The sequence below is a fragment of the Monopterus albus genome, unplaced genomic scaffold (assembly GCF_001952655.1).
Source record: "Monopterus albus unplaced genomic scaffold, M_albus_1.0 scaffold6.1, whole genome shotgun sequence".
Classification (NCBI taxonomy): domain Eukaryota; kingdom Metazoa; phylum Chordata; class Actinopteri; order Synbranchiformes; family Synbranchidae; genus Monopterus; species Monopterus albus.
The window spans coordinates 3,196,625-3,222,264 of NW_018127886.1; the positions used below are offsets into that span (position 1 = coordinate 3,196,625).

General features: G+C 41.2%; 2 protein-coding genes across 6 annotated transcripts in view; both read right to left on the reverse strand.

The window, feature by feature from the left end:
- The window catches only part of dip2ba (disco-interacting protein 2 homolog Ba), a 40,629-nt gene extending 35,568 nt beyond the window's left edge, over nt 1-5,061 (reverse strand). For 2 of the 4 annotated variants that reach the window (XM_020617189.1, XM_020617181.1), the window contains exon 1: nt 4,766-5,061. In XM_020617189.1, the coding sequence (XP_020472845.1) occupies nt 4,766-4,850 (85 nt within the window). In that variant the 5' untranslated portion in view covers nt 4,851-5,061. The remainder of the gene's footprint in view (nt 1-4,765) is intronic. The other 2 variants (XM_020617207.1, XM_020617197.1) reach the window with 1 other exon arrangement.
- Nucleotides 5,062-6,196: 1,135 nt separating this feature from the next.
- Nucleotides 6,197-22,998, reverse strand: atf7a (activating transcription factor 7a). Of its 2 annotated transcripts, none has more exons than XM_020619439.1 (12): nt 21,063-21,862; nt 18,500-18,571; nt 14,496-14,592; nt 14,167-14,279; nt 13,558-13,716; nt 13,143-13,291; nt 12,075-12,168; nt 11,848-11,967; nt 10,665-10,814; nt 10,181-10,369; nt 9,763-9,868; nt 6,197-9,208 (listed from the first exon to the last, which is right to left on the reverse strand). In XM_020619439.1, the coding sequence occupies exons 2-12, from the start codon at nt 18,545-18,547 to the stop codon at nt 8,976-8,978; spliced, it is 1,458 nt and encodes a 485-aa protein (XP_020475095.1). In that variant the 5' UTR covers nt 18,548-18,571; nt 21,063-21,862; the 3' UTR covers nt 6,197-8,975. The 2 variants fall into 2 exon arrangements, with proteins under 2 accessions (XP_020475095.1, XP_020475088.1); XM_020619432.1 differs by lacking the exon at nt 21,063-21,862 and adding an exon at nt 22,955-22,998 and having other exon boundaries at nt 6,198-9,208.
- Nucleotides 22,999-25,640: the final 2,642 nt, after the last annotated feature.

Here is a 25,640-nt window from a genome sequence, read left to right on the forward strand (position 1 = left end):
AGGGGCTCTGCATCAGCTCAAACAAAGACACAACACAACTTAATTTCGGCACTGCCATCATCATTTAGCCTATGAGGCATAAACCAGTGTCCTTTGGTCAACACTGTCTGGTGTGTCACAACCTGTCTAAATGGCTGCAGTGGGAATTATTGAGCAGGAGGAATGCACAGCGCAACTTCAGAGAGGTTCTCCATCATGTGGCTGAGATTACAGGTTGGTCACTGATGAATGAAAGTGGGTGTTGTGCAGACTATGAGATATCACAAAATCCCCATTCATTTTCCCTTGCGCTGAATTGCATCAACTCAGTAAACAGCCCGGTGAGGCAGGAGGTTAAAACAGGTTCTCTCACCTCGTGGTGGATGGACGTGCCCTGGAGAAGACACACCTAATTACTGTGACTCACATATCTACAGCAAGATACAGGCCCAGCTTGGCAGTAAACATGTCCAATTTCTAAAGACTGTTAGATTAGCTTGAGACACACAAGTGGGCTACACATTATATCAACAGGCAACAGCAATGAATGTAATGGGAACTTCCACAGTAATGGGACTGGGAAAAAAACATTGTGCATGATCACACATCAGCTTTTGGTGGAGTAATATTGTGGAAATATGATCATACTGTGTAATCACCTCACATAATTCTATTGCCTTTAATACTGATTCTAAGAAACTTAGAATTAGAAAAATTTGAATTAGTTGAGACGTTTGCATTTTTTCAGTTGTATTAAAACACATAACAGTTAACATCAGTCTAAATGTTTTGTATGTAATACTGTGTTTGTTTACTATACAGTAATATAATCAGTATTAGAAAAAACAATTCCTGCTAATATTGTTGCTTTCTGTCACTTCGCCCAGTCCGACGTGACATCACCTGTGGAGCTCGTTCAACAGGCTAAGCATCTCCTCCTGCGGAGATGTGCAGGTCTGAGGTGTTGATGAGTGGGATGTCAATCCATCTCCTGGCACTGATTCAAGGAGTCCAGCTGGGTTTTTTTTGTTTGTTTTTGTTTTTTCCTATGCATGCCTCAACTTCTACCTGGGGAACATAAAGAAGCCATGCTCGCTAACCACACACACCAACACACCCACCCCACTGTGCGAGGGTGTCCTGGTATTTAATGAGCGCATGTGAATAATTGAGCCCACTTCAGGCCTGGAGGAGCAATGGGGGACTACAGCCATCATTAACAGTATTACTCGCATGTACGCACACATTTGTATGTTCAAGCATTCTGTATACACAAAAACACATAGAAAAGAAAGACCTCTGCCAAAAATACAGCGCCATCTGTTTGAGCCTAAGGCCTTGGCTCTAAAGCTACAAGGAAGATGATTTGTGCCTTTTGGATTCTGACCTGCTGGGTGTTGTACATACAATAAACCTAACACAGGCATACACTATTACAATATCTAAACAGAAAAAGAAGGCTGATTTCAAAACCCTATAGACTTGTTCAAATGCAGTGGGAAATAATGGAGAAAGGCTACAAGTTGTTTTGCAGGTTTGGCTGGGAAATAAATTTCTTATTGCTCATCATCCTTGTTTATCATCATATTATTACAAAACGCTCAAGGTGAGGTATGATGGTTCACAGCTGCTATGTCTAAATGAATGATGAGTTAAATTTTAACAAAAATCTGTCACAGCAGAACATCTAGGAACAATATATGTTTTGAAAATTGTAGCATTGTGTTCCAGAAAAACACTACAAAACCATTTGACTCGGTAATGCCGAACACTTCTGTACAGGAAGAAGCTGTGTAGTCTGCAATGATGCTCCCGCTTCGCTTCAGCTGGGAACAATTGTTGCAAGTCATCCCCGCATCTGTCCCTCCCCTTGTTTTGTGTCTCTACAAATTCTAGTAAAAAAAACAAACACATTAATGGTCTATAAAAGACTAATAAGTATTGTTAACAGATTGGTGACATAATGCTGTGACAAACACAACTATGTCAATTACGCCGCTTCAGCACATTGTCCGCTCCCATCTGTGGGGTCAGGTGCACTAACATTTGGTAGCAATGTTAACTAAATATGCAAGTTGCAAAGACTGGCAAGTAATATGAATTTGGGTAGAGTTCAGCTTTACAATCAGTGTGAGAGCTCTTTATTCCTCTTTGCTCACAGAAAACATGAGCTAGAGTTTAAGGAAGTGTCCATCACGTCCCCAATCTGTCTCAAAATGGGCTCTCAACAGGAACAGTTTGCTGCACGTCCCTTTCACAAATAATACAGAGAGGAGAGATGTTTTCACAGAGTGCACATAAGTGCTATCATCCTCTGTTGAGGACTCGCTCCTTAATACACAATTGAGCCCAGCCTGCTTCTGCTGCATCTGAAGTCTGGCTGGTTAACTGAATGATTGGCCTAGAAAGGAAGTAAATAGTAATAATCTGGACTCTCAGAGATGCCAACTGAAGAGTAAGACACACAACATAAACACAAGTGCTCCCGAGTTTAAAAAATACCCGGACCAACAGCTACAAATTCACAAGTGAAAAACTAATCTGTGTTGTATTTTGCTTGTGTCAGCAACTTATGTATAACACAACTGGCAGATGGCAAAGGATGTCAGCTGTAAGCTTTTTATCTCAGGCCCAGCTGAGAGATGGCAGGGTGAGACTGGCAGACCACTCCCAGTAAATGATCTTCAAGTATGACCAGTCACCAGCTCCTCCCTTCTCTTCCTATGGAGGCAGCTCATTCCAATATGTACACAAAGGCTGAGATCAGCTGAATGGCCTAAGCGGCAGCAGAGCTCCTGACCATGGCACTCACACCAGCTGAATGGTCCTCACTGTGTCCCCATGGTCACAGGGGGCAAGCAAGAACTGGGTTGTTTTTAAAGAGGCCATTTGGCAGGCCTGTGATCTTATCCAAGCAACACAGGAACAGGCATTTCCACTTGGTTCAGAGGAGGGATTGTTGTAGACTCAAGAAAAATAGCGTACAAGGTGATGACATTGTTGCATGCATCCAGTCATAATGGGACCAGATGACTTGCACACAACGCACATCAAACTGATATACTACAAACATTAAAATATTTAATTCTCATTTCCAGTTGACATTTATTCCCTTGTTTTTCCACCACACTTGGTACTTGAGGTTTGAAATTTGAAAAGCAAAGCATTCGCAAGCTATGTTGTCAGGCAACCAATAAGTGGAAGACATACAATGAGTAAACGTGGACAGCAGGATAGTGTGAATTTTGTTGTTTTTTAAGTGCACCAACAAAGAAGAGTCTTCACAGCTGTTCTTGTTTGCAACAGCATTACCACAAGAAAACTGCCCAATAAAACAAAACGTAGTTGATGGTGTTCAAATCAAACAAACCTTGACAAATATTTTATGGTAATAGATCACCTAGGGGTGGGCAATGCAGACCAAATACTATAACATGTGAACAAAATCACAAAACCCCGGCTGAGCACTGCTGTGTTGGAGTTGTCCCCAAGGAACGAGAGGGTCACCTCTATGCAACTGACAGTTGCTTGCACTTATATGCCGAATGGTAGTTCAGAGAATGTGGCCTTCTTGGAGACCCTGAGGGAGATCCTCGAGGGGGCACCTGCTGAGGACTCCACAGTTCTACTGGGGGACTTCAACGCTCACATGTGTAATGAGTGTGAAACCTGGAAGGGGGTGATTGGGAGGAAAGATCTGCCCAATCTGTACCCGAATGGTGCTCTGTTATTGAACTTCTGTGCTAGTCATGAATTGGCCATAACAAACACCATGTTCAAGCACAGGGTGGTTCAGAAGTGTACTCTGTACCAGAACACCTGAGAGATGAGTGCCAGTGTGTGTCAGTGGTGTAGTACAAGACAGCAGATAACATCTGCCCTGGCAGAGGGGCTGACTTGAATATGTATGGATACATGAATGGTCCACATACTCTAAGTGTAAAATACAACAAACACATACATCACCCACCTCCATACGCTGATGCATACAAGATTGAGGGTAGTATAACTGAGCTATAATTCCAGTAATACCAGGTTTACACAGGTGAATAAAGCTCTGTACACATCTTGTTGATCACTAAAGTCATACACTGCCTTTGGTAATTACTGACTGTCTTTCAAAACAGCTGTACCTTCATGACACCAGAGCAGATCATGACTGTAGGCCGCATCATTACATCTCAACACTAGTCACAGTGACTCACAGTCTCACTGCAATAAATCATTTTTAAGCTGAAACCTCAGCACAAATGGAAAGTAAAAAGCATGTATGGTGTCCAACTTGAAGCCATGTGGTCACAGACTAATCAAATTCATATTATCTGAAGATGTGTAAGTAAGATGACAAGGAGAAGGGACAAGTCAGACCTTGCCTCTGGCCATCCCCGTCTGTCACACAGCTACAAACTGAGTTGTGGCTTTGGTATTCAATTACACAGAAAATGAAGTGATTTGGTACAGAAACATATTTACCTGGATTTAAACAGTCTACTGTGGTTTGAGATCAAGAAAACCCAAGGCAACGTACGAAAGTCTCTGTTCCTCCCGTACAATGCCGCTTGTCATGCACTGCTAGCTTACATATCCACATCCTGTATTAGCACAAATAAGCTAGGTAGCACCGCCTGACGTGTGCTCTCATCCCTTTTACTGTAGACCGAGACCAGCATAAGAGAAGGAAATGTAACCGCTGCCGATCAGCCTACACCGCTGAAAGTCAAAGCTACCTTTGAAATCAGCCATAGCATCCCTTCCACCAGCCCCACCGGCCCCTTCCCTCTGTTACCTTCAGACAGCTCCAGATCCAACTCCGCCAGTTGGTCTCTAACCTCTTTCGGCAGGGCGGACAAATCCACGCCACGGTCTGTCATGACTTTGCCGATAAACACGAGTGCAGTCTAGTTGTAAAGAAACCAGGCTGTTGCGAGGAAATGTAAAAAGTAAAAAATCAAACGCCCTCCCTTAAGACACAAAACAAGCATCAGTGTGGAAGAGACAGTCCATCCACTCGGCTGGCTCCTCCGCCATAATGGGAAAACCTCACCGACGGCAGCGGTCGGTCACGTGACTGCGTTTACCTCCCCTGTATGATAATTCACTGCATCCCGGACGAACATCACACCATAAACTGGAGCTCCCTCTGGCGTTCGACGGGCAAAAACACACACGCACATCTTTTACTCATTACCGGAGGGTGCTTATGGCATGGGATATATAGTGGTGTGTCATGTCAAAACAGACACACCAAATAAATAAAAAGAGATTCAGGTCAACCAAAAAAACAACACAAAATGCAAAAGTTCCAGAAAGCGGCACAAAGATACACAAGTCACACTTGATTTCAAATTTCAAGAAAGAACACTTGTGCTGAAAACTGCTCAAGTACTGGACACTACTCTGTTGCTTATGGGTCACATTCAAAAAAACTGATGTGGCATCCTAACTGTAACCATTATACAAATAAAAATCAAAAACGCCCTTCCAGCCATAACCCTCTGCAGTTACAGGCTGCTTACAAAAAGTTATGATTATGTTTTCCTTTTAAGAAACATGGACAGCTTCAAAGCAAACATGAACACAACAGGCTAATTGTGAGCTACTGTCACGTTTTGTCTTTCCAGAAGTACAAATATTGCAGTACAAAAGAACAACTGAAAAGCAGGGCTGTAGCAAGTATTTTAAAAATACTACTGAGGCCATGAGCCTAAGGCCTTCAATACACACCTAACCTCTTCAGAACATGTGGACCTAACAATAAACATTTTTTTCATATTGTATCCATATTGTATCCACAGGCTACAGCCTGTGTGAAGCATAAACGTCAAAGTACAAATTCAAATTCTTCCTTGACAGTACCAGGAATAAAATTATAGATACTGAATCATTAATCTCTCTCTTTTTTGGTCCAAAAGTAGTCCAATTAAGAATATATATTACACATTAAAAACTGGAGTCATTCTATAAAATACACATTTAAATTGTAGAATATAACCTCAGGTTGCTGCATGCCCTTGTGTCCCTACTTAAAATGTTTAACATTTTTACAATTTACTTTAAATGTACATGAAACAAAAATTCATGCAAAGGAACCAGGGTATTTACAAACCAATGTCTTGATCCACTCTGCAGAGGAATTAGTAACTGCAGGTCATGACTGAACAGAGGGGGAGCACTACAGACAACCATGAACAAAGAAGGAAATACAAGGTCCTTACATACTTTATTTTCTCAAATGCACTACCTTTCATACCACATTTACCAAGCCCTAGCTGCAAGTTGCTACTCGTTATGTAAGATGACAACACATTTGTCATTGTGAATCTAAGCTGAAAACAAGTAAATAAAACCATATGAAGTTCATTAAGATGTAGTTTCTTTAATTAAAACTGCAGCACTGTAAGTGTTCATCGTATTCCACCAGGGCATGCATGGAAAAGTAAATATATTCATATAGTACAGATATGTACAGTACAAGTATGATTTTGAAATCATCAGTCCAACAATGGGAGTGTGAAAAACCATTAATACACTACGTGCAACTTTCACATTGTTGCAGTTTTCATTAACTTGCTCTTTTCATAACAATTCTAGGTAACATTTATACACCAAAGACCATGATGAAAGTTGTCATTTGACCAATTTAAAAATAAGTTAGACAAGGACATCAAAGGACATTACCAAATTCATCTTTAAAGACGTAACAAAGGAGATAAAATTTCTTTTTGAAAAAGGACTACTGACATTTTTTGTAAAGCTAAAGAGATTAGTTTCTATATTCTTCAGTAAAATCAGAAGCATTATGACTGTGCTGAAAATAGCACATAACATAAGAAACATAGGAAACCAAGAAATGACAGAAAAGGTGCCAATGACATGAAGTACATGAAGACAAAATACCATCAGAATTTTCAATTCATACGAATAATCAGCTATAAGGGACTGCCAGCGAAATATAATGCCAGCTCCAACATACAACACAACGCTGGGGTCGCCACTTTGACTGTAGAACACGAGGTTCAGTCAAAGGTGGAAGGTGTTACAGTTGCTGAGCTAATTCCCATTCTGTTATACAGTACAGATAAGAGGAAAACATTATTTAAAAAAGGATCTGATATCTCTGAAAAAGACTGAAAGAATAGAAATACAAAGCAACAATAAAAACTTGAATTTTTTAGTGCATAAAAACACGCCCTTTTGTTAATGGACAGATATCTTGTTTATGAAATACCACATCTTGTAAATATATGCTCATATCAGACAAAAGAAGGACAAAAATATACAGGAAAAAAATAAAGGCAAAGCAAGCTGTTGGTTTAGGTGTTTATGTAAAAATGTCAAGATATCTTGTTGAAATTTCTACAGGTCTTGAACCCTTCAGAAAAAAGTCACAAGACAACAGAACTGTTTAGTCCTTCAAATCATCCGTCTCTCCACCAGATGACAGACAAGTGTTGTATCATTTTATGCAAGAGACTAATTTTTCTTCAACAACATTAGTTGCCTTTAATTTGATGAAATAAACAAATTAGGACACTTGGCTTGTGTTTTAGGTGGGGAAATCTGAGGCATCGGTGTGATCTTAAGGCAAAACTATCAGACTAAGTGTGTGTTTAAGTGCAAGTAACAAGCAGTAATATATTGCAGATTGTTTCAATGTGACCTCTGAATCACAAAATAACAGTCCTGCTCCAGACCAGGTACCACATGGTCTTTGGAAATTCAGAGATCTGATTTGTTGTCACTATGGCTTAATTTATGTTTGGTAAGGAGCAGAGAGGCTAAGATGGTCATCGCACTCTTCCAACGAGCAGCAAGGATGTGCAACCATCCAGAGAAGTGTGAAAATAACAGTTACACTAAGTCCAGGACCCACACAGAGCATCTCAGTCACAAGTAAAAACTCCAATAAAGTGGGGAAAGGCATCTACTCACAAACAAATAAACAGTTAAACCGCCTGTTTTAGAACTATGACAAGGAGAGGAGATCAGAAAAAAACAGCTCTAACAAAACTCTACACTGTCCTAGACAATTTTGGTTTTGTGGACTAATCTGGGAGGATGTGCCAACTAATTAGAAAATATAGCTGCACATACGGTATCAACAATGTAACACCCTAATAGAAAAAGTCCCATGCTAACAATCTAATTATTAATATATCAGATCAGGAATAGGCAAAATGCTATGTTCTGATGTACATTAATATATACACACAGAGCCAATCACACAGTTTATAGATTTTATCAAAGAGGGGTGTAATGAGGTAAGGCCCATGTTCAGATCACATTCAAGTGAAACCTTTCAAAAAAGGTTTGGGTGTATATTTGAGAGCTGAGTAAGTGAAGTCTAGACAACTATTTCATCTTTGGAGCCAAGGATGTGTACGGATGTATAGTGAGGTGGCATGTGTGGGCGTATGTGCATGGCTAAAATATCAAGGAGCACAAGGCACTATTCCCTCCTGAAAACTGTGCAAAGCCCTGTGTGTGTTGCTTGGTATCTAATTTGATCAAGAATGTTTATGGAACACCTGTGTGTCTTAAACTGTGCAAGCATGTTATGTGTCCACATGGGAAGTGTATGACGACAGTACACTCAAGAGTGATGCAGTCCAGTGAAGACTCATTTTGACTGAGGGAGAGGAGAGATGAGCGGGGAGGCACAGAGGAAAATGGGATAAGGGGTATGAATGGGGGTGTGATGGAAAGTGGGGGGTTGGAGTCCAGCCCCTGTAGTCTCTGGCAACGTGAACAGGAAGCTCTCTCAAATGTCTCAGTCCATTCCCAGAAGGCTGCTACTGAGCTCCAGGCCACAGCTATGATGGCTCCACGGGGGGGAGGGGGGTCAGAGAGAGCAGAGCAGGAAAGGGGAAGGGGAAGATAAGACATTTGGACGTCTAGAATGGGGAAGTTTGGGGGGGTAAAGGGTGTTGGGGTAGTCGCTGCTCTTTAATGCCCCCAGGTGTCGAGCCAAGTCTGGGCCGTGGTGGCATCGCTCATCATCTGGCAGCAGAATGAGACTGTGCAGCCATGATAATGTGAGAGGGTCCACTCTCAGCCCTCTGCTGCTGGCCCATTCCTGCCAGCACAGACATAGCCATGGCCTCAGCTGCTGCCCTTGAGCTCAGGCCGTTGTGCCCTGCGGAGGGGCTGGGCGCCAAAGAGCTGTGCTGGATCACTGGGGCAGGAGAACCTGTAGGTTCTGAGGTGTCTTTCATGCTCTCCTCTGCAGCTAACAGAAAAAGACAACACAAGTACAGATTTATAATTTAACCTGGCAAACACATTCAGGTTTTAACCTTGGATACACCCCTCACTGCCATATTGAAATGTTTGGACATTATAGCAGTTAAAATGTAGCTGAATTTAGTAATATCCCGGTCCAAAAGTCTAAGAAATTTATTTTTCCCTAAACTTTTCCTGGTTCAAATGCTGGGATTTAAACCAAACAAACTGAGCTGGTAGACTGTACATTACTGTTGGCAGTACTGTGGCTCAGTTACTGGAATTTTGTGAAAGTCAGCAACAGGTGACTTTTGGCATATATGTTACATCTCCACTTCCTGTGCATCAAGCTAAATGACCAAAATCATCCTGGCACCTAAAAAATCTGAACAATCAATGGTTGCCAAATTAAACTGAGTCATTATTTAAAGTTTTCTGCAACTTTAAAAGCTTTGCACATCACCTTGATTCCTACATATAGATATGGACAAATCAGGATCCTAATCAAGTAAGTGTAAATACCACCAGTCCAATAAGATGGCATAATTGTACAGGGCTCACCTAAGTAAGCAGTCTTCTTCTGCAGGGTGGTAACAGGACAGTCCTTGTGGGCCAGCAGCAGCTGCTTCAAATGAGCCACCTCGTTCCGCAACAGAGACACTTCATTCTGACAGGATAAAAAAAATCTGATAACCCTTAATGTAATGTTACTGTTGTTTTCTACCTAAGAATTACCCTCTGGCTTCCACTACAGCTGCCAGTTGAGAAGGTGGCACCAATGACCAAAACCACCAAACAACACAATGATGGCTTCCAAAGTTATGTCTTGTAAAATTACCAAAATACTTACTGAAACTGACTTTATCTGAAATACACATCGCAAACTCCTAGAAGTAGTTGTCGACACAGTCAGAGTGACTATGCACACATGTACAAAGGCCATGTTTCATCCCCGTCCACCCACTCCAGTCCCACTCACCGACAGCGAGACATTCAGGGTGCTGAGCTCCTCAGCCTTCTTCTCTAGAGAACAAACCCACAGTTTGCGTTTCTGTCTGCAGCGCGACGCCGCGGCCCGATTCCTCTCGAGGAAGCGCTGCCTTCGCTCATCGGGGTCATCGTCTGCTGTCCGCCGCCGCCGCCCACCTGTAGGCTGTGCAGGAGAAACCTAGAGGGGGGAGGGTTGAAAGGAAACAGACAGGGGAGAATAGCAGAAGGATGACGAGAACAAAAAGGGAAGTTTGAGTCATAGTTTCTTTATTTTAGTCAGAGTATATCATAGTCATCTCACTGCCACAAGTACAACGCCAATTGTCAGTAACTAAAGATGGTGATGTGAAATATTTTTTAAAAGGTTCTAGCTTAGTCATGTTTAGGCATTTCTTAAACTTATCAAGTTTAAATGGTATTAGTATTGGATGAGAAAATCAGTTAAGTTCTTGGCTATAGACAAAGCAGTGTACCTGAGGTTGTGCAGGTGAAGGAGCATCAGACTGCTGGACAAGCAGCTGGTTCTGCTCTGCCTTCTGAGGCACCATGGGGCTGCTGCCCATGGCCATGACCCCCATACTCTGTCCTGACGGGCTCTGCTGGGATAGTGCAGCCTTCAGACGCTACAGGAGGACAATGATATGACCAACATTAGCACGAAGAGAACTAGAATAAACACCTCAAACCAACACTATAAACATTAAGTGTGAGGTAAGTATAAATGAGAAGGCAGGTCAGATTCAATAGCAATGCCATCTAATCTTTTCATGTATTTTTGTTATCCTGTAAACATCACTAAAACATCCCAGCTACCCATCTAAACTGTCAATATCATGTTAACCAATAAACATATTTACAGTTTCAGCCAAGATAACTCAGTTTAAACTTTAGTTACAAATGTTTAATGCTGCCTGAAGCGAGCTGGTGGTCAAACTGCACAGATGCAGACAGACTGCTCTGAAGGCAGATTTTCCACCTGTTTGTGTGTTTTTTGTGAGACCTCTGAAGTTTCCATGATAAAATGCAATCGGTGCCATATTTTGTCTCAGGAAAATCTTTAATCCTCTGAGGAACCAATTAAAAAAGGTGTGTTCCAGCTCTGCAAAGACCCTCTCCCAAGCTGACCTCAGTGCACCACACAGTTACACTTTGTTTTCAGTAGCACATTCATGTGACAAGCTTTTCTAACCCAATCCTTATTTACTCTGAAAGCTCTGCATGTTCCTAGAAATATTTTCAGGTGATGTCACATTATTTAAAATAAGAAAAAATATTTGAAATTAACTAACTATGACCTTGAAGGCATTCATTTGGTCAAACAGCAGATTTATTTAGTAGCACCGCTGATCTGCTTGTGACTGAAGGAGCAAGCAGTTTGTTCAAATCTACTGCTAAAGTGAATACTGTGTGTAACACTATAAACAATATCTGCACTCACTCAGTTTCATCTGAAATACAGTTGCGTAGAGCTCTGTGTGTACTTTACAGTATCATAAATTCAGTAATGTTGTTGTGTGGTAAGGGTTAAATTAACAAGCAGCAGCAGTAAAAGAAAATAACCATATGATGAGCACACTAGGCCTGTGCAGAGGATCGAGGGTGAAGATGGAGACAAAATGAACACAGATAAAAATAGAGAGCTAATCGAGCGCTGACCATCTTGGCCTCTGAGTGGATGCTGTAGCCAGAGGGGGAGTTAGAGCCGCTACCGCTGCCTCCCAGAGGAGGACCAGGGATCCCAGGAATGTTGGGTACCATGCACATGGGTCGAGCCAGCTAGAGAACAGACAACACACCCAAATATACATGCATTAACAACTTGAACCAACTTCTTGGCTATAAAATAGAAACAGAACACATGGACACTGTTGGTCTTTCCTTACATTAATGACAGAGGGCATCTGCACAGGACCAGGGAGCACAGGCAGTGCCTGACCCGAGGGAAGCATCATCATGGGGTAGTGGCTGGTTGGAGACCTAGACAGGCAGACAGCAGAGGGTAACAGGGGCAGGAACTTCAGTCATGTTTGAATCAAATGCGGACTGAAACACAAGGTTTTGAGATATTCAGGATATGTCAGTTTAAAGATGAGGTTATGTTTAAAATATGCACAAAACAATTAACATATTTCAATTTATGCAACCATAAAAAACATGAGAGCATCGTGGGTTTGACAGGTTCACTTGTACACGTCTTATATACCAATCAGCCATAACATTACGACCACTGACAGGTGAAATGAATAACACAGATCATCTCATTACAGTGGCACCTGTCAGAGTGCGGGGTACATTAGGCAGGAAGTGAACATTCAGTCCTCCAAGCTGGTGTGTTGGTGGCAGGAAAAACGGGCAAGCATAAGGATCGGAGCGACTCTGACAAGGGCCAAACTGTGATGGTGAGATGACTGGGTCAGAGCATCTCCCAGACTGCAGATCTTCTCGGGTGCTCCCAGTCTGCAGTGGTTAGTACACAAGAGAGTGAGCAGGCAACAGGCTCACTTATAATGAGATTGATCCCCACAGCCTCCCCACACCTAGAGTGCTAGAGTGAGGAGGCTGTTGAATGTGTCTAAAAAATTATCTCCAACTTAACCTCATGTCCACTGTTTTCACTCCTTTTTACACATTTTTATCACTAAATGACATACTCTTTCAGGCAGTATAACTATGATAGCAAACAGATTCACATACAGTGCACTGTGATTCTCAGAGTGACACAAGTGTCACCCAACTGCCCCATTGACTCCTGTGTACACAGGATTAGGCAGGTGGTGATAATGTTATGACTGATTGGTGTAGGTTCAACATAATGTTGAAACCAGGTGATTGGGACTGTTATGTGTGGAATTTTATTTTTAAAGAGCAGCCATGTAAGGGAAATTTGAAGAGGCAAATCAGAGTTAAAGAGTTCAGCAGAGGTTAGCAGAAGTATAGTGAGCTTAACTCACCCCAGAGTGCGATTAGAAGGCGGTGCCTGTGTGATGACAGAGGTGGGTGATGGCATGGTGGGTTGGAGGGCATCAAAGCCCAAGTGCAGCGGGAGGGAACCAGGACGCACAATAGTCGGGGTGGGGGCTGAACTCCTGGGTGGTGTGTCCTAAGAGATGAGTGACATGGGAAGTTATGTTGAACAACTGAAACAGTTATTCTAAATATGTGGTGAATGTGTGATTTTTAACATTTCATTCATTGTATCTCAAAGGCAAATGATAATGATTCACTTTCTCAGGATTTATGCATTTATATAATACTACAAAAGTCATAATGACATGTATCATTAACCATACTCATCCTGAATCATTTTAGCTTCCACACTCTCCACTACAAACTCATGCAAACCCCCTCCTCCCATTTCTGTTCTACCTTTCCTTTAACCAGAGGCCCTCTGTTGCTGTCTGACTTGACAGATTCAGGGCTGCCTGGTGGCGAGGAGTCGACTTCTACCAGCGCCTCCTCTTTCACCTTGACATCTGATGGTGTCTGCTGGCTCATGTCCAAAGCCACAGAGTTGGGAGCAGGGAGCTGAGAAGGACAGAAACAGTGAAAGACGGATAAAGACATTAAGTTCACAGTACTTCTCAAAGATAATATTCTCATAGACTATAGTACATTAAACAAGGAAGTGAGTATTTATCGCTATAAGCAAACAACCATACCAGAGACACTGTTTCTGCAGTGCAATAAAAATGCTGAAATATTAAATAAAATCATCTTAAGAAGCTGTTGAAATACATAGTTAAACTTCAAATGACACAGAGTGCACAAGGCAGGAATTTCTGCAAACAATTTTTGACTACATCAACACTTGCATTAAGAAAGAAGGAAGTACACAGTCATTTTTCACTTCATGTGAGTGTTTGCAGAAAATTTTCTTTGGTTTCTCTACACAGTAATGCAGTCATACACACACACACACACACACACACACAAATGAAAGCACAGACAAATTCATTAACCACAAGGCTTTCTTACAGAGTTCTTGGCCCTCTTTTCATCATCATCTTGCTCGAAGGAGCTGGCTAGCTCATTGAACAGACCCACCTCCTCGCAGTTCTTTAGGAAGCGGGTGGGAGTAGGTGTCTGGTCTGGCAAAAAGTAATGAACAGAAATAACTATTCAAAGTAATGTTTTCACACTCAGCTCACACTTAACACTGAATATGGAAATTCATGTCAGAAATGTATCTTTGGAGCTGCTTTTAATGAAACTGTACTAATAGTGCTGGAACACACTGATGCTGAGGTATGCTAAACAGTCTTCATTTGAATGCTGGGACATAAACAGGAGGAGTAAAACAGTACCTGCAATAATGACGGAGTCAGTCCTGGGTGGTCCAAATTTCAGTGTCATCTCATGCTTGTGTTTGTGCACAGCCAAGTGGTCCTCATTGGTAAACCTCTGGAACAAATGAACGAGAAGAAAACAAGAAAGATTAGTACATTATGAATTAGCCTATGGGTAACTGTCTATTTGTCCTGGTGAACTGAAGAAACAGTCTGGAGTACCTTAACCCAGTTATTATATTGCATCAATCAAAGAGATACAGCCATGGCCAAAAATATTGGCGCCCTTTGAACAAAATAACTGAAATCAACTGCTTCCTGTAGAATGATTCAGTAGAATGATGTGCTCAACCAAAAAGCTCTAGTTGAGTTTCATCTGTCCATAGGACATTCCCCCAGAAGGACTGTGGCTTCCTCCGGTAAGTTTTGGCAAACTCCAATATAGGTTTTTTATGTTTCTGTGTCAGCAGTGGCGTCCCCCTGGGTTTCCTACCATAGTGTCCCTTGTCATTTAGATGGCGACAGATAGTGTGAGGCTCTTTATCCACCATTCAAACAATCTTTCATTGCAATGTGACATATATTTCCTTCTTTCATCCACGTCCAAGAGAGATTAGTTACAGCGCCATGGGCTGTAAACGTCTTGACAATGTTGTGCACAGTGGACACAGGAACAACCAGATCTCTGCAGATGGACTTGGAGCCTTGAGATTGTCCATGCTTTTCCTATTGTGGTTCTTAAATCCTCAGACAATTCTTTGCTCTTCTTTCTTTGCTCCGTGCTCAGTGTGGTCCACACAACACAAAGGTTGAGTCAACCTTTCTCCATTTTAACTGGTTGCCAGTGTGATCTCTATATTGCCAGCACTTGTTGACTGCTACTGGGGAGTTTCATTACAAATTAAAGGAGCATCACATGCTTGAAATACAACTTTTTCTGATGATTTTGAAAAGGTGACAATAATTCTGTCCAGTCCATTTTTTGGAGTTCTGTGTGAAATTTATCAGATTTGGCTTTTTTCTCTGATTTTGTTGTGTTGTTCCAATGAGGAGCTCAGAGTAGAACCGCTGCTCCTCCACATCGAGAGGAGCCAGCTGAGGTGGCTCGGGCATCTCTTTCGGATGCCTCCTGGGCGCCTTCCTAGGAAGGTGTTCCAGGCATGTCCCACCGGGAGGAGGCCCCGGGGAAGACCCAGGACACGCTGGAGGGACTATGTCTCTCGGCTGGCCTGGGAACGCCTCGGCATTCCCCCGGAGGAAGTGTCTGGAGAGAGGGAGGTCTGGGCATCTTTGCTTAGACTGCTGCCCCCGCGACCCGGCCCCGGATAAGCGGAAGAAAATGGATGGATGGATGGATGGATGTTCCAATGCAAACAAAAGAAATAAACATGAGAATACCAAAGACTTTGTGACTGCAACAATTTTCTGGGAGAAGTGGTGCGTTATCTGACAGAAATGCAGGGGTGCCAATATTTTTGGCCATGACTATAACCTCTAGGACATATGGGCCAACTAAATATATTATGAGACAAACCATAAAGAAATCTATGTCTGTGGTGTGCAATTCCTCATGTCTTAAAAGCCCTTTATAAGCCCATTACAGCCGCAGGATATAAGATCAAATATCCGTACACAACCACAATTATCTAAAAAAACAAAAAGGGCTAGTATAGATGATTTGAACAGCACAGAAATGTAGGGGATGAGTAATGGTTTAAATAATATTAAAATAAATTTATATCAACATCAAAACAGATGCTGCAACTGCAAGTGTGTGCTGTTGTTTAGAAGAGATCTCCTTGTTGTCAAGCTTGTTCTGGATGCTGTAAACTGTTTGTTTCTTCCTAACAGGGATACATGGAGGTTCTGCTAAATCAGACCTTTAGAAGAGAGCACTAACAGCCCTACTCTGAGCCATGTCGCCTTTGGGGAAGTGTGATGTGAATCAGTCCAAGATGTAGGAGGAATAATCCTGGCTCTGGCACCAGCCTATTCACGATACACTGCAGCCTATTTTAGGGCACCATGTTGCAGTTGCAAGTTCAGTTGTGAGAAAGTGAGGTGGAAACACAGTCAAGTGTCTGGGGACTTATTTTTAGCCTTACCAGGCAGCTTCACCAATACATGTCTCATTTGCTTCTTTTCTTTGAACAAGGTGACTGGGTCTTCTGAAGGAAACTATCTCCAACTAATCCTCCTATATGAGATACTGGTAGCTAGGATTACCCCTCTCCACACAGTAAACACCAGGCATTACATAATGCACGGCTGTTGCTGTTGTTGTTAACTTGGTAAAAGAAAAACCCAGAGCAAAGCCAGGAGTCAATCATCCTTGTTCTATTATGGGCATGATTCAGAATTTCCTGGTACACAACTGTTGCTTGTAAAGAGCAGCAGTAAAACCACATTTAGACATAAGGAACTAGTGTCACAAAGGATGTTCCATGTCTAAATGTACACAAATAACACAGACTTTTTGTTACTAACAAAACAAAGCATAGAGTGAAGTACTGAAAGTCTGTAGTCAAAAGCCTGGTCAGTCTTTGTTTATTCTTTGATCACACAGTTTGCCAAAAAAAGCAAAAAAAGTGTAGACAGTATTTTTCTAGGTACATTTCTTGTTCATCTCTGCACCAGTAGATCAAAATGACTGTCTGTAGTGACAAACGGACAGAAAACTATCACCCAACTCTACAGTTCCCTTCAACTCTGCATTGAGTTTTCATGACTTTCACTGGTTTAGTTTTCTGTTACTCTTTTCTGTTTTCTGTCACTGCAGCAGGCAGCTTTTTTCAGCAAACAAACCTAATAATGCTAGTTCATGAACAAAGTGGAATGTGTAGCTCCGTCAGAGCCAGATGTTTACCTCAGGAGCTGGCAGAGACCAAAACAAAACTAAAAGAGAGTGATTATCCAAATGAATGACAGTGTTTAGCTTTAACATTTGGAATTCTAAAGTAAATTTACAAAAAACAGGTTGGTACATAAATGTGTTTATATTCCTCAAAGTAAGCTGGTAACACTGCCATGCCATACTATGATCTCAGACCTATTTATTCAACAGTTTCACGCTCAAACAAAGATGGCGAGAGTACTGTACCACAGCTGCAGACCTGCACCGTCATCCACCGACACTTTGCCTTGAAAGGGTCCCGTGGGATTCTCTCGCTTTAACTGTCAACTAAATTAATGATGATCTCTAAAAATGAAATATTAAGAGTATTTACATCACAGAAACATGTCAGAAGAAATTTAAACTAAGAAAGGTTCCCTAGGTGTCCATAATGTTCTGAGGAGAAAATAACCAAACAAATCATCATTTATTTATCCAATGTGTACATATAACTACTTCACACAGCTGTTGTTCACAAACCTTAAGTACAACAGATGGCTTCTGATCAGAATATAGAGTTTGGTTTGTGAATCACAAACCACATAAACACTTTCTTCCTCTAGATCGCGGTAAGAGGATCCATTGCTTGTTCCAAGGATATCACAGCCAACTGACCACAGCAACACACAGCTAACTGAGCACAACATCAGCCATGATCGTTCATGCGCTGAATAATCATTAATCCTAGAACACACTTCTTCCAAACCGCTGTGATATGAAGCCATGCCCCAACAACACAGCACGTTGCTGGCATGTGAGAGCACTATTGGCACCCAGCTGAGTCAGTGCTGTGGCTCAAACCTATGTCTGCAGGTGTGAGAAGTCAACAGTGGCAGGTTGAAACAATAACTGTGTTCTGATTACTCACTGGAGCTTCCAGTGATTCAGTGATAAATGAGACAGTACTGGCTCATGAGACATCATGCTATATAATCCATGAAGCTTTATTCTATTCAAATGAAGTGCAATGTAAAATACATATTTTTCTTTAGATTTCTATTCATTTTCTTTTGGAAGGAAACTACATTCAATCATAAAGAGTTACAGTCAACTTTTGTAGAGCATTTTTATGGTAATAAAAAAAAATACCACACGCACCTGAAACACAGGACGGAGTGAGAAGACTTACCTGTCCACAGCCAGGAGCAGTGCACACAAAAGGTCGGTCATCCCCCATTTTTGCAAAGAGCCTGCAGTGTAACTGTGGGAGAGGAGAAGAGGAGAACATTGCTGCAATTTCTCGTGATTTGTGAAACGGTAAATCCTGACGACAACACGACAGGGATGCTGTGGCTTGTAGTCTTCTGAGCAGGAAGCCGAATGTTTTTTTTTAAAATAACCCTGGCAAGGAGGAAAACACGCACAGAGGCAGCAAGACAAAGTTTCCCTGGTGATACTTCCTTCACACAGGGGAGCTTCTGGTTGGCCAATGAGAAGCTGCTTACAAGCTACCGTTTACGCAAAGACATCTCTCTTCTTCTCCCTCTCATTTTCCCTCGCTTCCAGTTCCTCCTTCTCTAATTACCACTCCCTCTCCTCACCTCTCCAGCTCCTCCCAACCTTTTGCCTTTGTGTACCCCTCATTCAGCCTCTTCCTTTTTTGCTTCAGCTGTTTCTCTGCACACACTCTCTTTTTTGGTCATCTCCGTCCACGTTATGACAACTCTTGTGTATCCACAGCATAAATATCTTGAAATATACACATTCACTCTGACCTGGCATTGTACCTCACTTTTACTTGTTGTCCTAGTTAACTCCATCTTATAAACACTGCTGACAAAGCCGATAAAATCTACTGTTTTGTTACTCAGCACTGGAAACACATACCAAATCCTACATCCCTCTTCTCCTGTGTACATGCCGTTTTCAAGAATTAAATACACACATGCTTCTGTTTGGTTTCTGCTCCTATTGTGCCTGTCACTGAAGTAACATAAACTAAATCTGTGTGAGGCTTACTGCTTCTATCAGCTGTCTCCACAGAGGAGAAATGACTCCTCGCAACCCCCCTCCCACATCAACCCCATCCCCAACTCCACCAAACTACTCCACCCTACACTGTCCTGCAAAGCCGAACGGCACTCCATGTAAAGACAAACTGAAAAGTTCAGAAAAATTACTTGGTCATTAAATTTAAACCAGGGAATTGGAGGGGTGGTGATGGCAATGGACAAGGGACATTAATGTCTTAGCACTCTCAGCTGGTCTGAAGTGACATCTGGCAGCTATTATACAGCGCTGTCCCACTAACAGTACAGCAACATGCATCACAGACCTTGCAATTTATACAAGGAGAAACCTTTCAATAAAGAAAAAACACTGACAAGTAAATTGCCTTACTAAGGTTCTGCTGATATCCAGTCATGAGCAGGGACGGTGTCCAACCTTAACTGTTTAGTGTTAGCCCTTCAAAATAAATCCACCTCGTGAACTTTTACATTATGATAATTTAACATGCTTCTATACTGTTCTGACTTGTTTGTAAAACTTGTTTAATGTATTCATTAAAACATTGCACTCTTATTACCAAATTAAAATGTACAATCATTCCAACTGTAAAGCAATGCTAGTTAAATGTGTTTAGTACAGTAATATTACAAAGTTACTGATCACATTTACCTATGTGTTACCTACATGGGCTGAGCATGTATCTTAACATTATTGAGCGGGACAGATTATTCATTATGTTGGCAAGGTATAAATGTCTGAAAGTTTTCCCACTGCTGAGGTCAGTGTATTTCCCTCCTTCCTCCCATCTCTCCCTCTGCTGAGTACAGCTGCCCCTGAGCCAACACGATTACTGAAGCCTTGCACTGGAATACACCACTCTCTCATGACACCAGGCCTGTAACAGGACAAATCACTGTGTTTCTCAGTGCCACCATCTTTATGGTGCCAGGCCTGTAACAGGACAAATCACTGGGTTTCTCAGTGCCACCATCTTTATGGTGAAAGGGGTCTGAATCATGTTTGCAAGTGAAAGTCCTGTCCTTCTCTCAAAGGGGCCGATGAGGCACAGCAGTCTGATTTCTTGCAGACCTCCCATGCTCTGGAGAAAGGCTACAGGTCCGTGACAGGGCCCTGTCAAAGTACTTCCAATCCACTGATTCTATTTGGGCAAAGATGAGACTGCAAACGAGACACTCCATCTAGCTCGTTAGAGTGAGGTTGTGGACTGTGTGTGGAAATGGACACATCTGGTGGGAGGAGTGGGAACACATTTCAGAGTTTACATCTTACTGAAGACATGCTAGACATTAACTTGGCTGACTGGCAACAACATGAAATGCGAGATTTGATTTTGTGGGACATCCACCATAAATTCCAGATGACAGGGGTGGAAAATGCCATTTGTTTTCATAGAAGCTCTAACCAATATCTTAGCCTGATCGAAACAGATGCGTTAAGGTCTTTTCTTGGGCATCTATGGCATGGCTTTGTGGTAAGACAATCTACCTATAATCCACTGCAAGATTCCTATGTCTACAAAATATGATGCTGTTGATTTACATTCCAATGAGGATAAACTAAGAGTTGCCTAAATAATGGGTTGACAATGTAAAGTTTTACTGCACACTGTAAAATGCTCTGCTTCATGCAGACCTGAAATCTGTGAGAAGGCATAAATCAGCCTGCTAGTCACATTAGTACTGATCACTGATATTCATTACAGACAAGGATATCAAGTCCACCTGTTTTCGCCTCCTTTCATCCAAGGTGACATGGAAGCACTCAAAGTGCTTTAATTCCTGTCCTTCTCATTAAGCCACTGCCAGAGTCCCACCGTGAACTTGGATTTCTCCGACTCAGCAGGTGTAGGGGACCGAGTCCCAGCTATAATCAGACACAGCCGTGCAGTGTTTGATGCAGCCTGCTAGGAAACTGACTAAACAAACTGTATTAATAGCTCAAGCTGCAGCCACATCTCTGGAATCTGGGGCTTGAACTGCCAAAGGGTAGGGGAGACCCCACAAACAGGAAAAAATAATAGGAGGGGGAGAGAGAGTGAAATAGTGAAAGCGAGAAAGATCAGCAATTGGTCAAGTGAACAATCATGGGTATTTGCTGGAACACAGGTGAGGTCTTGCAAATGTGGGTATGAACATTAGAGACTGGGTATCTGGGTGTGTGCAACAGCCAATATGCATTTATATAAGCAAAGTGAACATGAGATTTGGTAAATGGAACAAATGAAATCCTATATCCATGTCTGCATAACTAACAAGGCCTAAAAGCTAAATCCATGCCGAGCCAGCAGACAATGCACAACAATACAGGATGGACCCAGGGCTGTTTTCTAAAATTAAATCAGAAACACTGTGTCAATTTGATTCATGGTTGGCAACGTTTACAATAACTTGCCACACATGAGGTTTTGGTTTTATGACTACAAATCTGAAAGAAAAACATCAAAAGCCAGCCAGCCACTACAACCTTTGGTGTGGACAACAACTTTGCTACATCATTTACACTTAATGCTTATAGCATTATCAGCTAGTAATGACTTAATAAACCAATAATAAAATAGACAGAAGCACTGACAGCTGAGTCACAGGGACAAATATATATCCAAGATTTATGCTGCATACAGTTTCAAATATACGAGAGTGGGTCAAGACATTTGGCTGGACAAAACAGACTGCAGTCTTCTCTAGTGTAACATATGTGATGGAATGAGGTACAACTCTGCCAAAAACACGGCCTACATTCCTAATGAAGGCGCTGACACGGGGACGCGGATCCTGGGGCGTTCATCTCAAATTGCAATACTATGGATATCATTACTACTTTGGACTTCTTCTTGCAGACCAAGATAATCATTACGGTATATTCTACCGCCAAAAACAGGCAGGCAAATAATTTTTGTGCCGTATCAGGCACGTAAAAGAGGTCAATACCAAAAGTTTAATTTCCAAAGTCCTTCTCCCAGACAACGTTGACTGGGTTGAAAAAGTTTGTCTTTTTTAGCCTCCATTACCTTCTGGCTACGTACGGGTACATTTAGCTCTGCCTTTTCCCGTAACAAGACCGCCTAGTCTTTTCAACAATTGGCTAGAAGCACGCCAGTCAACAGCATCTAATGCATGCAAAGCTTTCGACCCTGTCAATAACATCGACTAGCCTAATCTTATTGGCTAAACTCCCGAAGTCAACTTTTTGTATCATGAAAAACTAATGGCTAACTGGTGTGGCTAGCGTTAAATAACAGGCCGAACGCATATTCTAAGTCAGTAATAACAGCGCTACTACCACTTTTAGTTGTGTCAACAAACACACATAAACACTAATTTAATTATATCCGAAGTGAACAGATGTATTTTAAAGACATTATGGAGAGTCAAATCCACAAAAGCAGGAAAAAGCTAGCAGTTACTAGCGAACTGACACTTGAGTGCAAAACGAGACTGTGGGTCCCAATGAAACGTTGTAAGTTAACAGCAACAGTTTTGATAATTACATAGACGTGTATATTTAACAACAGCAAACAATGAAAACTGTCAGACCAAGAGCTACTTTGTCATAGTTTAGCATAGTCAACATATCTGTGGTGAAATTAAAGCGTAAAAAGTGTTTACAAACTCACCCTTGCGCCCCTCTCTCTAGCTCCCCTCTCCTCTTCTCTCTTGGAATTTGACACGCCCCTCGACGTCGAGTTATCGCGAGAATTCATATCTAATTGTGCCCAGACATTGGAAGCACAGGCTTCTAATTTTGAGATGTCGTTTTAACAAATTTATTTAACAGTGCCAAGACTGGACCTAGGCTGCAGGTGTACGCAGAAAAATATTGCCTCTGTTAACCCCGACACCCAGTTTTTGGTAAACCTGCCAAACTTCACTATCAAACTTTGTAACCAGTAGTGTAGCACTGTAGCACCAGTGGGTCCACACACTTTTATATCTCCTCATGCCTGTAACCTACTAATAAAAAATAAACTTATGCATCTCAAGTGGTTGTTAGAGTCATCAGTAAAATAGCATTCATAACATTTTTACAATAGTCTGCACATTCTGAAATCTCAGAATATATCAGCTCTCCTTTCTCAGCATAATCATTGTGTGAAGCTTCCACTGTGATGTTTGACAGCATTATATAGTGGTAAATAATTATTGAAATTATCCACATTATTTCTTGTCTTCTCTATTTCCACATCTATAAATGGGGCAGAACATTAAAAACATCACACTGTCATTACATTACATCGCCACCACTAATCATTCCCTTTGAGCTACAGCGAAAACATAATTGAATTCATGACATTTTTAAGTATAACTGAACATTTTAGATGTTATAAAAGTAGTCTATATGGCAGACCGTTTTAGATTGGTTGGGATTAGACCGTAGAAGTGTACCTAATAAACAGTAATAGTTATAATACTTATAATGTCAATATAAAAATGTCAAACTACAACAAACTAATTTTGTCACCATTCACATGAAAATGCTAAATGTTGAAACTAGTGAATTAACATACAAACACCCAGAAAGAGGGGAGTGTTTTACCCTCTTACCTCGGTTTCCTTCCTGATATTCTCACCCTATTCTCTTTTCTTAAAAGTTAACATCCTGACTGTGGAAGTACAAAGCAGCATATTATGTAGTGCCTTGCCAACAGGCTAAAATATTAACAATTATGCATACAAATTGAAAGTGACTAGCAAAATGTCCGTGCAAATTCTCAGTCATCCAGGTCATAGTGTGCTGAAAAAACTTAGAAGAAGGCATCTGGACGTAGTTTTAGTTCTACCTAAAACTATATCCAGATGCCTTCTTCTAAGCTTTTTCATCATAAAATTTGAAAACATAACTACAATGCCTGAACATAGGATCATGTTAAATCAACTTATATGTTTGAAAATGTATGGGGTATTAAAGATCAGCCGGCTGATGTAATATACAGCAAATGTTACTTAACACTACAATTTCCTGCCAGTATACAATTCACACACTGACTGATGCATCTCATTCAAAAGTTATCAAGAATGTGAATTCAGAGACAAGGTTATGAAGACCCCTAGTGGATAATTTGAAAACTTAATGTGCTTTATATATTTTTTTCCTATTTTAAGGTTTAGACAGCGATTTCTTTGAACAGCTAGATGTTTTGTCTATAAGACTCAGTTCACCCCCTTTTCTATATGGTAAATAAATCTTTAGTTTAAAAAAATCCTGCTTAGCCGTTGTACACTGCCTCATTGTATGAACTTGAATAAGCTCGGTGTAGATTTTTGCCCTAGAATATGAAATTGCTTGAACATAGCGCCTACTGCATTTTTTTGATGTGCTCCACTGGGCTTCATTGACCCTCTCATTGTAATGACTGGGATTCAGTTTAAAGTAACAAGGTACCAAGCAATCACAGCTGTATTCAGTCCTAATTACTAACAAGTTTCACACTTTAAAGCTTAAACAAGACTTTTCTCCACTAAATTTTCAGGAAGTTGCACATAGTTTTAATCCAGCAGATAATGAGTGTTACTTTGATTTTAAATTTGGGTACAAAGCAGCATTTGCTCATTAACGTCATAGACAATAATGGGGCATCCAATTAACATTGTGGGTTTTCACCAGCTTCCTTCCACAGTTTGAGTAGTTACATCAAACTAAATTACAAAATAAATGTAATTGTAATCAGTTACTGAGAAAAAATATGTAATTAAATGACTGTTACTAACCAAAATGTTGGTGATTACAAGGGGGTAACATCTAAATATACTCTTTTTGGTAATAACCTTAGAATATTCATTCTGTTGCTTTGCATCTTTTGCCCTGGTGGAATGCCTTCTTTTAGTATATTTCCAGACAAATTGGGGTAGCAAAGCTGCTGGGACAAATAGGGCAACACCATCAAGGAATGGCATACAATGAGCTGTCTCTACATCTAGATAGGCTTCATTAATTTGGCAGTATGTGCTCAAATTTTGAGTGATGCTTCATGATTGGTGCTCTTGTTTGATTTTGCACCGCCTCTCACTACCACAGCTTACTAAGACACTTGCACAGAACAGAGCTACCATTCATGTTACTAATGAAACCTGTACTTCTCCAAGTCAAAAGGATCTGCTGCAAAAAGGGCATATGCAAATAAAACCCCCATCTCAATCCGACAATGAGTATGACACAACCAAGCATTTCAGCAGGGTTTCATATCCTACTACAGTTGAGCTTATAATTTGATAAATGTGTTATAGCTGTGTTTAAACAATGTAATGGGTTTACATTTTTTGTGAGGAACAATGGAGAGAAAAATGAATGCAATATAAAAGCAC

Excerpts from the sequence above, each read along its gene's own strand:
- atf7a (XM_020619439.1), bottom strand. The coding sequence starts at position 18,547 with ATGGGGGATGACCGACCTTTTGTGTGCACTGCTCCTGGCTGTGGACAG. Across the intron at positions 14,593-18,499 it reads CTGCTCCTGGCTGTGGACAG|AGGTTTACCAATGAGGACCA; the intron begins GTAAGTCTTCTC and ends CATTTGTTCCAG. Across the intron at positions 10,370-10,664 it reads CTTCACCTGCACAACCTCAG|GTTTCTCCTGCACAGCCTAC; the intron begins GTACACTGCTTT and ends TCCCCCCTCTAG.